Genomic DNA, 15,923 nt, shown 5'->3' on the forward strand with positions numbered 1-15,923 from the left:
CGGTCGTTCACCTCGACGGTTGTTGTGTCGATGGACCTTTGGCAGATACTGAACCACTGTGCTACTGAGCTGTGTTGACTGGTTCAACGACTCCTCAGGTCGAATGCATATCTCATTTCGTGCGGGTTTCTCGCAGGAGCGCAGTTTAGGAGAGGTGGCGGTGATTGTCTCGGTTTTATAGCACAGCCCAGAATTTTGTTGGCCGTTATGAGAGGCTACCCTCCACAAATAGAAACGCTTTGCGGGGTGGCTGGCAGCCCGAAGTAAACCGTACTCTTCTGATTGTCAGCTGAGGAAACCTCCGCTCTGTGGTACTCTTGCTGAACCGCGTGACTGTCGGCTGTCAAATTCTAAATGAACAGGGCCGTTTTGCATGATGATAAATAAACAGACCATATGCACACGCTGATTTAGTACGTGATGTATGTTAATGACATGCGCGCGCAGATGGTACACGTCCTTTGTGAGTGTTGCTCTTACTAAAGTTCAGTTGTATATTGACATGACATGTACTGTGTTCCTTTTTCGCGCTTGCTCGTTTTCCGCTCTAATTTCAAGTACGCGTGCATTTCAGCTAGCCCAATTTTGTTTATGCTAATGCAAACTAGAACCTGACGATATCGACAAGAGCGTCCTGAGTGTCATTGCGCTGACTGGTTGACACCGCGCAAGTTTACTAGTTTTGTTCCGCGACCCCTGCATATGTGCTGCTTGGTTGTCACCGCACAGGTTTAGTGATAGTATAGGTATGCTTCAATAGGGGTTTAACTGCAGAGGCTTGAAGCAGTTCGCCTCTGGCTACTACATTTGGCTTCCATGCAAGTCAGAGCGAATTACAAACTGCGTTGCCTAGCGCGCGCCTGTAATATTGGCAGCGACGCAGCAGGCCTGGTGTTCACGCTCGATGATTGTCAAACGGTTTCATTAATATGATTGCGGCTCATTTTTCAATTCCACTTGTATACGAGCTCTTTCGTTGTCACCGCGTGCACTTTATACTAGCCTTGTCCCACTCGCCATGTAGTTTGCCAGTTGTCGCCTACACTCGAATGCCAAACAGAACGGTTGTCGTGTTCAGACGGCCAGCACACGGAATTGAGGAGGGGAAGGCGTTGCCCAGGGCTCGCCGCGTTTTTCTTTCTTTCGAAGCGACGCCGCGCCTCGTGCGTCAGATGCATCGCGTCTGGAGCTCCGGCCGCGGCGGCATCTCTCCTTCGTCGGCCCTCCCGTGTCTGCCGCCGAGGAAAGGAGAGAAGGCGTATTGGCTCGACCTTCGAGGGCGATTCCGCGGGCGCATTTTTCTGGCCCCGTTTCTCTCCGTGCGCGAGGAGCTCGGGCGCGCTCCGGCGGTCGCCCCTGTCGATGGATTCATTGAGCGCGTCACTCGCAGCGCCCATTAAATGAGTAACGACTTCCGCTGCGGCCGCCGACGCTCCTCTGCCCCCGGGGCCACCGTCGGGCGCTTCTTCCCTTTCCCGCCGCCTCCCTTCCTTCGGCCGCGCGTTTCCGTGTGCGTCGACTCCGGAGCGTTGCGTGCCGTGTGCGTCTGTGCGTGCGAGCGTGTTCCACAGCTCGACGGTGCTTGTGCTTTATTTTTTGTCGTCATCGTTACTCCGAAGATCGCGCGAGTGGCACTTATGTTCGCGTAGCTGCCAGGCAAAGAAGAGCGTTGTTTCCGAACTCCCGGCGTGTTCGGATGTTTGGTCTGGTACCACCGCACCCTACGTCTCCTTTTGCCGCTGTCGACCGTGTGTGGCAAGCGGCTGCGGGCTGCGAGTGAGCGGATATAACGTGCCCCTGGTTCTGCAGGAGTACGTGTCTTGCGCATTCTATAGCAATGCTCATTTTCTAGCATATATATAGCGCAAATACTACTGAGGGAGGCGCCATTAATTCAATGGGTACAAAATAGCACGTAGCGTGTGATCTGTTCATACGTCAATGGAATGTGCTGTGAATTGAATTCACGGGCAAGGCAATGGAAAGCTTAGAACACTTGTGTGGGAAAGCGCAGCTGCTGGCAAATGTCGAACACGGCTTAAATACAGAAGCGTGTAATAACACCTTTGTGTTCGATGACGTCCGTGAAAGTTTATCATTCTTCCGAGAATACTGTTAAATTCTGCTACGCGATGCGGATGTTCTTGTGACATTTCGAGATCTAAGAATAATCGCCTGCTAACGCCATCAGCGTCCTATAGGCTGCATCAGCCTTGCTGGCTACAGAACGCTTCTCTGCATGGTTTTGTCAGCGGATTGTCGTCTTGCATAGATTTTCGGTTTGTTGTGGTAAGATTTACGTATACCTGTTGACTGCGACGTCCGCTTAGAATTAACGCAATAAATATTATAGTCAATATTCACGGAAACAAAAAGAGGAGTTTTGGTTTCACCGCACCCCATCACAGAACGAGCAGGCGCCAACGTGACTAGAATTAGGCGCCCCAGGAACGTGTGCTACAAATAAATACACTACAATAAAGAAGTGCTAGAAATCTCGCTCGCGACTTTATTCGGCTATAGAAGTTTCGGACTGGCGAGTCCCCAGACTTCAATACAGATGCCACGTGTCAAGCATCGCGCGAGGGAGAATGTTGACTCCGAGGAAGAGCAGCAGCAGTTTAGTCTGCCTTAATGACGAAATAAATTAAATAAATAAATGTTGCAATTTTTTTTATTTCAATGCAGTGACCTTACGTACCTGCTGACGTGTTCCGTGTGCAAAGTAGCAACCTCTTCATCTTCTGCTGCTTCATCTTGTTCTCTTTCTTTTCTTATTTGCGTTAATTTTTGTCGCTCTTTTATCCCTCTCGTGCGCAGAGCCGATTCAGTCATTCTTCCACTATTTCGCCGAGGCGAGAGTGACGCTTCAGTGGCCCTTGCGACGCGCGCCCGTGTGCTTGCCGCGGGAAAAGACGCTGTCGTTCGACGGCTGCACCCATACCGCGAGTTTTTTCCCGCGTCCCTTCGAACGCAGGATGAGACAAACAATCAGCGTTGCTATTTTGTTCTTGTATCCCGAGGATCGAGTATACAACGCCGGCAGGCAGGATCGGGTTCCGGATCGCGATGCCCAGCGTGCGCCTTGTAACATTGCTTGCGAAGTCACAGGCCCTGGTGCTCTCGCGCGAAGATCGATCATCTCCAAATGGTTTCATTAATAGGATCGCGGCTCATTTTTCAGTGAGTAACGAGCACCGTAACGCGGGATGCAGGGCCGAACGAGAGGACGCCTGCGGCGGCGAATGCAGGCGCGTCCACCCGATCGTCGTCGTCGTCCCCGCGGGGCATTCTCGTGTGCCTTTTTCTTCTCGTCTCTCTCCGTCCTTCTCCGTGGCCTCGCGTCTTTCGATGCGTGCTTCACGGTCGACCGGCCTCGGGCAGTGTGGCCATAGCACAATTCGTTCGATGCAATCGAACTTCTTTGCGGCATCCAGGATCATGTGATCGCCGAAGCCGATCCGGGAGCAGCGTAGTCGCGATGATGGGAGATTTGAACCGCAGCGTGCTTTGTTGCCCTCATGATCGCAGATATATCATCATCCTTTAAGCCCTGTGACCGTCTCCTACATTCCGTAGTTTTTTTATTTTTTCAATATTCTGTATATTTTCCTTGAGCACACACCCGTGCTGCATCTTGTGTTCATTATTTCGAAATATGTGCAACATTTCTTTCTAGTCTTCATTAGTTTAGCAATGTGCAGGGAACTTGATGAACTCTATTCTTCTGTACATTCGGCGTTACCCGCCACGGCCGCAATTAGATAGGAGCAAAATGCCAAAAAAAAAGGCTCGTGTGCTTGTATTTGGTTGCACGTTAAACAATCCCAGGTGGTCAAATATATTGCGGAACCTGCCATTAAGGCGTTCCTTTTAATTAGATTGTGGTTTCGGCTCCAGGACTTGTATGTTTATCGCACTTGGCGTTTTTCGGCTTTGTTTTATCGTGTCTAGCTTCGATATGTTGTTCGCGTGCCAAGAAAAAGAAATGTTTTTGACTATTCAGGGCCATTATTCCACTGCTTCTCTTTACTCGTTTCTTCTGCTGCGTGGGCGTCGGCACTTCCATGTAAGCGCTTGGGCTGCTCGGCTTCCAAGTCTCGGGAAGTGTCTCGTTGCGTCCTTGGCATCCGCACCTCTCCCCTTTGCACCGCGGTGCCCGACACGCCGCGCGTTTCACCCGCTTCTCGCGCGCCGAGCTCTTCCCGCGGCATCCTCTTCCGTCACTGGCGCAGAAGTCCCGGGACGTCGTCTTCCGTTCCGCGCGTCCCTCGCCCCCGGCCGCGTCCCCGCCATTGTGTTTACCTCGGCGAGCCCTGCGCGCAAGCTGCTCCGTCTCGCACCCGTCCCCGCGCCTGGGAGCGAGTGAGTCGTTGCGGAAGCTGCCACCGACCGCGCGGTTATTTTCGGGTGTCGCTGCCGCCCCGCCCGCCATCTCGCTGGCATCGTTCCCCGGCCTTCGCGTGCGCTGCTGGGGTGTCATCGGTCGGATCGCTCTCTTGACGATCGACTCCTGTCGTTGGCTGCGAGCTCGGGCACCCTAGGTGTCGCGGCGTCTCGGCCCTACGCGCGGTTCTAAGCTTCCTGGACTGCTCCCAGCTATTGCGTCGGCTAAGTGCCGGTACAGGCACTTACTTTTTTTACGTAACCGAAAGGTTTGCGCGGGGAAGCAGGGAGCAAATGAAAGGCAGCAGCCAAGGAAGACAGCATTAATAATAATAATAATAATAATAATAATAATAATAATAATAATAATAATAATAATAATAATAATAATAATAATAATAATAATAATAATAATAATAATAATAATAATAATAATTTAGGGAGAATTGGGATCCCCTATTATAGGTATAATTGCAGGCATAACAGCAGCTGCAAACATTGTCACGTTTCTGCCAACACTTTTTTTTTTTATTGCGCTATACACTGGAGGAAAATATAGTGTGATAGGGAAGAAGACACAGTCGTATAATGTGCCGCAAGAAGCGTGTATCGATCCATAAAATGTACAGTGGAAATTCATTAAGCAAATATACTTCACGAAGAGTGTATTGTCAGTCTTGTGGGACGTAATTTTGCCAGGCTCTCGGCAAGGGCCCAATTGGGTCGTGCAGGTTGTCTCGAAATGGTGTTGTGTTCAACCGCCCGTTCCTATCACCAAGGCAAGGCTTTGCGACGTCATAATAACGTTGTCTTCATGTTGTTTACCCGCTGCCCGGTTCGCCTTAGCGTCAGGTAGCCGTGTTCGCGGGGAAACCACGGTCCCCCTGGAGAGGTGCGCGTGTGTACGAGGTGCGCGACGACACGCATGATATTTCCTGAACTGCGAGCCGCCAAAAGGTCGCTCGCCTGGTTTTTCCCGATGGCTGCGACGCGCACGATATCGAAATGTTCGCGCAATAGAATACTGAATATTTACGAAAGCCGAGGCTGGGGTAGATAAAAAGAAAGAAGATATATATAAATACGAGAAAGAGAACACGAAACTGCCATCTCAAGGATGCGTAACGCGCTGCGACGGCGTCGCCTTCCGTCTGAGTGCTACTGAAGCAGCGATGTTCTTTCTGATATATATTTTTTTGCGTTCGTTTTTCTTTTTTTACTATTATGTGTCTGTGCTTCCGCGGCGTTTGTGTGTTCGTGCGTGCGAAGCTTTAGCGTTTGGTGGCTGAGTGAGCGGCGGGAGCCAAGGTCGCTCGAGCAGTCGCTGGGGCGTGACCGCCTTCGCTCCCTGCCGTCACAAGGCGTCGGAAACGCGCCTGTTAGGTAACCCCAAACGGCTCCGCGCGCCACCCCCCCTCCCTACGCTCCCCCCTCCCCCCCCCCTCCCACACCTCAGGCCTTCTCGCTTGGAGCTTGCGCTGTGTATGCGTGAATACGTACCGCAGCTAAAGGGCATCGTCGTGCTCCAATTTATGGCGTCTGCGCGACGCAGGTCACTTCCCCTCCCACCCGCCCATCGCGTCGGGTTCGATGCGGTCCCTATTGCGCGCGGCACTGCGACTTCTTTCTGTCGCGCCAGACGACGTTCTGCTTTTCGTCGTCTGCTGCTCCGTGGCTGCGAACGCTTCTCCGTGCGTCTGTGCGCACTCAGTGCTCGGTAGCAGTTGTGGAAAAGAAAATCAATAAATAAACGAACGAAAGAAGCAAGCGGCGTAGCGGAGAAAAACGATGCGTTGTGGGGTGCAGGGTAAGCGAATGCGGGGAGGGGCGTGATGTGCATGCGCGGCCTGGCATCGTTGTCGTGTAAATGGCTTTCGGCGGCCAACCTTCAGTGGCGGCTCGAAGCTCTTCGTCGACAACTCGCAGCTCCTTGTGCTTCCAGGCATGTCCACGGAGGGCGCTGACGGAACGCGTCCACGTCGGTAATAGCTTAGTAAGAACCTTCAGCGCCTTTTGAACGGCTGTACAAGCTCTTACTTGCCGCAGCAAGGTAGAGGGGAGTCAGCGCCCGAGTCTAGAGGTACCACAAAGAGTGTCTGCTCGCGTATCCCTGACGTTACGCCTTCTTTTCTCGAGGCGGCCGTTGCAGACCACCTGAGGAGCGACGGGGGTCATAAATACAACGAGGAGGGCCCCCTGGGAATATTGCGTGTCGCGCGAAATGACAAGGGATGTACTAACTCGGAGGACAAAGAGCGAAAGTGCGCCTCGCAAGGCACCCGCGAAATGGTGGCGGAGAGGAATTTTATTTCTCCTCCCGATTTTTACGATCGCCGAGCCGTGTTTGGACAGCACCTGCTCGCGATACCCGTGGAAAAAGAAAATAAGGAGAAACAAGAAAGCGTGAACTCGTAAATATTATCTTCAAATGCTTTCCTGGTCCCCCCCACCCCGCCCAATTGCCCCCACCGCGCTCGCGTATATATGTTTTCAGGTGAGAAACGTTCACGCTGTGTGGGTAGACTCATAAACGCCACGGCACCGGAATCGCTTCCAATTTTTTAATCAACATGTTCCTTTTGTCGTTCTCGCACGCAGGTACGAGGTGTAATGGTTTTCCTTTCTTTCTTTCCACCCTCACCACGCTGTGTTCAACTTTTTGCCTCGTAATCTTCTTCTCCCCGTGCGCGCGTGCTTGCTTATAGCTGGTCGTACTTTATCGAGATGCGCCCCCTGCCGGAATATAGTGCGGTTGTTGTTACGCTCCTCGGGCCCGTCGTGTCGCCGAGTCCTCGTGCAATACTCTCGCGTGTCGCCTCGTCGACACCGGATCGTGCATTGTGCTCCCGTCTTCTTCACGTTTGTCGTGCAGTCTGGCGAGGAGGAGGAGGGGGGGGGGGATGCGCGCTCTGCACGTGCGCGCTTGCAAACGGCCGCCTATCCATAATGCGCGCCGAATGGACGGCCCGAATTATATCCCACCTCCGAGGTGCTTATTGCCAAGCCGATATACGCGTACGCCTAGCACCATTGTTCGTGCTTATCTCTCTCTCTCTCTCTCTCTCTCTCTCTCTATTTCATTTTTTCTTTCCCAGCTTGTCGGGACGCGTTATAGAACGAAGCGCGACTCGCGGTGTCGTGCTACCCGTGGAGTGCGCGTGAACCACAATGACTGTTATTACGGGCTATGAACGAGCACTCTTTTTTTCTTTTCTTTTTTTTTTCTAGCGCTGCCGCCTCGAAATCTGATCTACGACCCGTGTTGCATTTGCAACGCACGCGGTATACTTGTTTATGACGTTATTAACGAGAAAAACGAAAGATTTAAAACCGTGACGGCCGTATAAATATGGCGAAAACCTATATTGTAGAGGCGTCAGGCCTGTTTGAATGCAAATTGATGGGCGTTTGGGGGCTTACATAAAAGGACTCGCCCTGTCTTTCTTTTGTTCTTTTCTCTATCCAAACGTCGGCATCAAATCTCAGTCCTGTGCAGCTGCGATCAAACGATCTGCAGGGCGTCCAGCCTTTCCCTGCGGGCCCAGCCTCGACGCTTCGGAGTCTGAGCAGCTCAACGTAGCCGATTCGGTATAGAGCCGGCAGCGAGATCAGCGCAGACGTTTCTAGATAACTTAATCACATGTGATTCTGTTTCTGTGTAATTCTTTGTGCCAGGGATCTCGCGGCCACCTTTGTTTGCTAAGACGTCGGCACCGAAAATCCCCGACGTCCGTATTATGCACTACTTCTGCGAAGACGTGAAATTAAACACAGTGTGCTATTCCTTATCGTCTCCGATGTTCAATCGATATCAAAGTTCTGTGCTTCAACGAGTGACCAGCATTTCGGTGCGGAGTCTTAATTTTTCTCCCTTTATTGTTTCGTGCAGATCTCACAATCCAGCAGCTACGGGACCAAGTGGGCCAAGACAGCGTCACATTACAGGTAAGGTTCAAACATTTGCTCAGCGTTACGTTTTTGAATTTACTTGCTTTCGTAGCCTCTTGCATGTATTTACATTGACGTGCGCTTGGGTAGACATTGTGAACGGCAAAAGAACTTGCCCTGGGTGTGCGCGCAATTGTCTGAAGTCACCGATATCTCGGTCGAAAAATCGATGCCGTGCAAACTTTCAACCGCGACATGTGCCTGCAAATAAACTAGAAAAGAAACAAAGGGTACTTAACGCTCGTGGTTATTCACAATTTTCTTTGTTCCTTGAAGTTTATCGTCATTTTATTTGTTTGTAAAATGGCTTACAGATATGACCATTGTCATAATTTTTTACAAGTATGCTGTATTGGGCGGCTATTGTAAGTTCACAAACCTGCTACAGGCGACGTTACAGTCTAGTGCTCCAGAGAGGCATAGAGATGCTGTCTTCGACGAGAAGCAGAAGATATTAGCCTGACCCATGGCATGCTACTTCAGGTTATTGGTGAGAAATACTATACTGAGAGTGACCACACAAATACACAAAAAACACGCACACTCACAGATACACTAACTCTATTCACAGAATTTCATGAGGACATGTGCACCTTAGAAAATCAGAAGCGTTTTCATAGCGTGCAACATGTGGGGTGAAGAACCCGCTGCTCTAACGTCGGGTCGGGCTGCAAGTGTAGCGCGGCCTGCAAGTGCAGCGCGGCCTTCAGAGAACAAATAGCGACATAGAACATATGGTATAAGTTATCGAGGAAAGTTAGACACAGTGCACAGAGGCGAGTCTATCCACTGATTTTCGCAACTAACAGTAGTTCGTGTAGGGCAAGTTCTGTCTGAAGTGGTGCAGTCATGATTGTTCTTGCCCATAGTAACATGTGCGGGAGTCATTAGCTGACTGTCCTTACAGCTCTGTGGCGATGATTCGAAAAAATAGACCGGAGAAGCGTGCGGTGCAGCCGTCGAAATGTGGGCGTATGAGCGGGCGCGCAGTCTCGTCCGTCGCGACAGCGCCGCGGGAAAGGGGCGGCGTTTCTTGCCTTGAATGCGTCTCGCTGTTCGGCCGTCCGTGCAGCCGACATCGCCGCGTCCGTTTCCCGAAACCGCAATGTCCTGTCTCGAGGTGTTGCAGCAACGATACGTGGCCATGCAGCTACTGTTCGCCGGAGAACCAGTGCCCACTTGTGTACACGGTGCCCCATTGCCCGCTGTCTCCGTGTAATGCAACTGCGTCTGCGCACGTGACAAGCTTTCAGGTGGACACATGGTGCGAGGATGTGAAACTCTGGCGCTGTTTTGTCAACCATACGTAACTCTATGCACGCTCCAATGAATTTATCTCACGCCGGAAGTTCATTGTTTACGTGTTTATGCGACGCCGGCGTTCTTCGTTTTCTCCTAAATCGGCTCTTCCTGCGGATTTTGCAGCGACTTCACGCTTGAAACGATCACAAAGGAGACTGGCCGGTGCCCGCTCGTGCGTCGCGTTCTGCGAACGCGAGCTCCACCGGAAGGTGACAGCCGTGTTTTCGTTTTTGTTGCTGCTGCCCTTGATTGATCGGTGTTTGTCACTCATGCTCTACAGCCGCCCGTTGAAACGGTAAAGCGTAACCGGCAAGTTTCGATCGTGAACGCTTTAATTTCGCGTTGAAGTCAGCGCCTAACCATGTTTTCCTGCCTCCGGAGTCCGTCGAGGATATGTCGGCGCGTAGTTCCAAATGCTGCTTGTGTACGCTAACCGGTCGACTCAGCGGCTACACGCAATCTTGGTCACACTGATTCGGTCGTTCTGCTTGAAACACTACTCGAAAGCGATGTTCGTGCCGAGAGACAAAAAAACGCAGTGTCAAATTTGTGGGCATATGTTTTGTATAATTGCTTATTTTCGTCTGCTTTTCTTATGCTGCATTTAAGAACACTGCGTTGAGAACACCGGGTTATTCTTTTTTCTGCGTTTTACTGTAAATTCAATAGACATTGATGGCGCTGTTCTTGCACCGCAACCGACTGGCCAGACGCACGGGGCCCGATATGCGTCCTCTGCGTGGGACTGTGCTGCCAACTTTGGGGATGGATACCTCGAAGCTCGTGTTTTGCACCTCCTGAAGATCTGAGGCACCTGTACACACCGTGAACACTGTCTGGCTACGGTCCCACAGTTACAACGGACGGAAAAGTTGACAGTTACTTTAGCCTACGCTAAAGAGGATGAAGGCGAAAGCCTGCGCGCTCACGAGACATTCATTAAATTACTTTGACATTCTCATTCGAATGCGTTGTTGCTTCCTATTACTTGTTTTCTCTTTAAAAAAAATTGTGGGATTTTACGTGCCAGAACCACTTTCTGATTATGAGGCACGCCGTAGTGGAGAACTCCGGAAATTTCGACCACCTGGGGATCTTTAACGTGCACCTAAATCTAAGTACATTTACTTGTTTTTATCTTGTTCTCTTTTTCGGACGCCTAGACATTGCCACTAATTCTGCGTGGTTAACGGCACGTTAGAACGATCGTGGCAAGTCTAGGAAGACCACTATAGTACGCATTCGCAGGTTCACTGAATGAATTTTTTAAAACAATTTATTCGACGAGGGTAGCTACATGGGCTTGTATATATGGTGCCTTCTATTTTCTTGTAGCGCAGGCAGAGTGAGGTGGACACGGAAAGGCAAATTAGACAATCATACAGCGCTAAATTTTCAACCAATGTCTTATTTCCAGTTCTCGCGGGCGTATACTTATACTACTCAAAACGTCGTAAGACACGTGTACATTGCTCGGCAAAGAACAAAACCGGGAAAACCACATGCAGACACTTTTGTGGCCACACTGATTACTTAGAAGGTGTCCGTTCAACGCGAACAGAGATAATCGAGCTCTTTCTTTTATTTATTTTTTATTTAATTATAAAGAAATATTGGCGCATGCGCTTGATTTTCGGTGCCATAACGCCTGACGGTCAATTTGTCGACCCATGAGCCATCTGAGGCTTTCGCCGTAATAAAGCTGTCGTAAATTTGCACTACTGTTTTCATATCGGTTGCGTCGTCAGCGCTGCGTATGCCAGCTGTGCGGGCTAAGGTTGACTGCGCTGCCAAGGGTGTAGCAAGTGGCATACGTCACTTCATGCATCCCGAGAGCTGGGCAATTCGGTCACGTGAACGGCCGAACACGTGAACTGCGTTAAATGTACGAGACGATAATCACGTAGCGCACATGGGTGACGCTGGAACGTTCGTCCCCTTGACGAACCACGCTTGTTGGAAGACCCTTCCGTCGACGTCTGTCCGTCGAAGCAATCGAATCGTCTTTCCTGCGGCGCATGCGCTTCGCCTAGCGACCGCCGAGCTGGCTTAACTCTGTCGCGGTAAGCAGAAAAGCACGACTCGCACTCGTTCAGGCGCCCGCGAGGGCATGCCCTAATCCATTCTTCTTTATTGATTGATTGCCGATGCGACCATAACCACAACTCTTCGCGGATCGGAAAAGAAACACCTGCTGCCGTGGCTGTAAACAAGCTCCTTTTGCTGTTTCGCTCGAATTGACAGCTGCGCTTTTATATTTATGTGAGGCGGTTGCGGCGGCGCTTTCTTCGCGGCTCATTTGTTCCCGCCTTGCACGCGCTGCTGAGTGCGGCGAGTGCTGAGCGCGTGCACCGCTTGCATTCACGATGGTACAGTGCGTAAATCTGCGACGTCTCATTCGATCATACATAAAAGAAAGCCGGTATCGTGAGGGAACTGGAACACGTTGCGGCTGTCTTAATACGCGAATTCTGCTTGGATGCAGATACGTTGGGGATATATCTTTGAATCGCTTCTTGGGTATATTGGAAACAAACGAGTGATGCTCGCTCCCTTTTTGCGACCGCTGAGACATTTGATTTGTCGTTTCGTTAATTTCATCGCACCCGAACGAGAGAGGACTTCCGCTGTGTCGTTGAGGGGGACAGGCGCCCTTAGTTCGCTCGACGACACAACTCGGTGAACCAAGGGGCCCAACGAAGCAACAATTCTAGACTTCCGTAAACTCGGACTGCACGACAAGCACTCTCTTCCGTGCGACAATATAGTTGAGCAGTTATTAGCGGGAAGGTGATTTCGTCGTGCCAGTTTTCCTTCCTTTTATTTTTTATTTACTTGTTTACTTTATCTATTTTTTTTTTTGAGAATCAAGAGCATGAAATTTCTGACGCAGATGGCGATATTTCGACAGCTCTTTGTTATAGACGGCGCATGGATGTCATTGTGTGCGCGCCATGCCCTTTTACTAGTTTGTGCGTCCGCGATATATTTATTTCGCGACTTACGAGCCAGACGAGTAGCTATACCCAATTAGCTGGGAGTCACTAAATTATCTTTTAAGTGGCTATCTTTAGGAATTTTGACCTTGCAGACTTGGAAATTGACGGCGTTTGAAACTGCCAAACGGCTTGAAATACGCAGTTTAGCCCCAACTTGAGGATGTGAAGTTCTGAAATTTGTTGCGAGATATACTGTCACAATTTTTCCCGCTTTTGTAACAAGAAAATTTTCATTTAAATCGCGCGTCTGGCAGATTTCGTGTTCTGCATATATTTATAATATGGTTGGGTTGCTTGAAGCGGGCTACTTCAATTGGGGATTCAGGACGGCCGTGTGCGATCGAGTAATGGCCGAGCATTCCACTGGTTAAATTTGCTGGTTACTTGATTGATTACTTTGGCCGATTGAGCTTAGCAGACGAAATCGTCTTACATGTTGCCGTCTGTTGGTGGTATATGCATAAGGGCGCGGCGCGCCTGTTCTCCGTGTGCGACTCTTCTCGTTCGATGTGTGATCGGCTGACAGCTGGTCTCGGCGATGTCCGTTTGTTCTCCGGCGCCTCGGAGCCTGCGCAGCTGGCTGGCTGGGCACGTGCCGCATCGTCTCGTCCACCTCCTTCGCGTCTACTATGCAGCCAGTCGTGTAGTATAGCCGATCGCTGCGGCCCGCTTCAAAGATTGTCTCGCTCGCGGCGACGCGCCCCCGCAGAAGGCGTCGGACGACAATGCATTCTCCCGGCGGAGCGATTAGAGACACAAACGGAGGACAGAAGCTTGCTCTGTCCTTTCTGTGCCTGCCAGCGTCTTTAATCGTTCCGCCTGAAGAGTGCATTGTCTCAACCTGAACCTATTGGTCCAGTTCAGTACCCTTCCTGCTCTGGGAGGCGCACGAAAAGTTCACGTCAGGACATCGCCGCTTGGGCGTGCGTGTCGAAAAACTGCTGACACTATGCGGATCATTTAAAGGCGCCTGCGACATCGTTGTCGAATTTAAGTTCACGGCGAATAAAAACTGTGGTTACCAGAAGTAAGAAAAAACAAACGAGTGCTGTATTCCGCATATGGTCCTGTTCGTAGAGCGGCGTTTCTCTCTTCACCCACGTGGATGCACCAAACGGGGGACGTTATAGTGCCATGGGCCGAAGACAACGTCGATTTCCTTAAAGTGGTGTTCTGCGCAATAGCCTGTCACACGTGTCATTTGATTTTCTCTGTTCTTGTTATTGCTTTCGTTCGCTTTTTTCTTTCGAATGTCAAAGCTGTACAGGGCGCACCCGCTCGATAATAATTTGTTCGCGATATGAAATTCTGGCACATTGTGTATACCGATCGAAACCACGATATTATTATGGGGCATGCCGTAGCGGGGGATTCCAGGTCACTTTCACCTGCAGTGTTCTTTGACGTGCAACCAGTGCTCGGTGCACACGAATGCTATTGCATTCGACCCCCATCGAAATTCGGCCGGCAGTCGAACCCACGACCTTGTGCTTAGTATAGCGCAACGCCATAGCCGCTAATTCACCGCGGCGAGTGACAATAAAACTTGGTTTGTTTGTTCATCTCCCTCTTTCGCACGTGTCCGTATCGGACGATTATCGGACGTATCGGTTATAGGTTAGGTTCAACTTCAAGAAACAGTGGCCTGTGCACAAAACTGTAGATCACACTTCTCTGCGAAGGACGGTAGCGCCCCTGCTCCTGTTTTTGTTGTGTGTACAGGGCGGGGAAGTATGCGAATCGAAATAGATTGCAAAATACGCGCCGCCACATATTCGTCTGTCGCTTTTGTTGCTGCCACTTTGACACTGGCTTTGAAGCGGAGTCGCACTCGTGTGCTGGGCTTCTTTCGGCGATTTTTAATGGGTGGTGTTACCGTCCGTTTCTTTCTCTGAAAATGAAGCATGGTCTAAATGATAACTAAATTTAGGACGGAGTCCCGCGGGTCTACAATTCGGTGAGTCGTGCGATACAGGACACTTTCTAACCAGTTACAGTCAACCACAACGCCACAAGATGTCGCCGCTACCAATGCTGTTATTCGTCCTCAGCTGTTGGGTCATATGTATACGTTTAAATACACATATGCTTGTACACTGTACTAAACCGCTCCGTTCTCTGGGCCGGCGGGCTGAATAGTTGCTCGTGCATTTGGGACCGCATTGACTCGACCTAACTATCAAGTTTTTAGCATTTTTATAAAGTTTTAGTAACTGCGTTTCACTTACAGGGAAGTTGGGGGGTGCATTATCCATTTCTCTCTTGGTACAGTTGCAGCTTTCTTAACAGTCGAGCTGAGCGCCGCCTCTGCAACATAGTCGTTGCAGTCCGTTAGGCACTGGTTAAAAAAGAAAGGGGGGGGGGGGGGTGAGGGGGTGAGGCGAGCTCGTCGCTTCCGCTGATTGGCTCCCGACCGCTAATGATGAAACGCGATATTGCTCTCGTCTCCCTCCGCCCCCTATGGATGCAACATTGAGTAATCTCCGTAGCAGGAATGCACGTGCGAAGAAATGGTCGCTCGGCAGTGACAGCGTGTGGGAGAGAAGGAAAATCAAAGGAATGCGCAAAAGCAAACGCGAGCGCACGTGGTGGTAGCGAGACAAGGAGATATGCAGCAGCGGCGCGAAGAGGGGCGTCAGTCTCGATTTACGGGCTAGACGTGAACGCGCGGCCCTTCGCTCGCGCGAATATCAGCGCGCGCTGGGCGAGCCTGAGCCCAAGGCGGCGGCGAGAGAAGAAGGCATTGTGTATAATAAACACGGAGCGCGGCGGCGTGCTGTATGCGCGCGAATCGCGGAGTGCGCGGAGCGGCAGCCTCTGTGCGCGCCGTCTTAATGTGTTTATGCCGCGAGCCCGACTGTCTCGACGGCGCCGGCCGATGCTCGAGCAGTTTACTGTCCGGTCACGTCGCTCGCTCGCTCGTTGCCTCGCGGTTCGATCCGAGGAGCTCGCACCAGCCCATCACACACACACACACATCGGCGAAGCATGCATGATAAGCGCGGCCGCAAGCAGCACGGCCTACCGCATGATGCGCATGGCTCCACCCCAGCTGTCTCCTCGCGAACGGCGCGATGAAAGGTGCGGTGGGGCCCGCGTCAAGTCAACCCCTCGCTCGACGAAAGCAACGCCATAAGTGTAACCGACTGATGCAGTTCGTGCATGTCTACACGCCAGACCCTCCGCACCCTATGAAAGTCTAATACTCAGAATCGAGAGTCGAATCATTGCATGTGGGGCCCCGAACAGGCAACAAGAACAGTTCTTTAACGTGGGTACAGTTAGATG

General features: G+C 51.0%; 1 protein-coding gene across 11 annotated transcripts in view; it reads left to right on the plus strand.

Annotated features, from left to right (window-relative positions):
• The window catches only part of ct (homeobox protein, cut), a 760,713-nt gene that overhangs the window by 645,420 nt on the left and 99,370 nt on the right, over positions 1–15,923 (plus strand). For 10 of the 11 annotated variants that reach the window (XM_070534591.1, XM_065427446.1, XM_070534592.1 and 7 more), the window contains one exon: positions 8,276–8,331. In XM_070534591.1, the coding sequence (XP_070390692.1) occupies positions 8,276–8,331 (56 nt within the window). Of the gene's footprint in view, positions 1–8,089; positions 8,203–8,275; positions 8,332–15,923 lie in introns of those variants that run through there. The other variant, XM_065427445.1, reaches the window with a different exon arrangement.

This window comes from Dermacentor albipictus, chromosome 2 (assembly GCF_038994185.2).
Source record: "Dermacentor albipictus isolate Rhodes 1998 colony chromosome 2, USDA_Dalb.pri_finalv2, whole genome shotgun sequence".
Taxonomy (NCBI): domain Eukaryota; kingdom Metazoa; phylum Arthropoda; class Arachnida; order Ixodida; family Ixodidae; genus Dermacentor; species Dermacentor albipictus.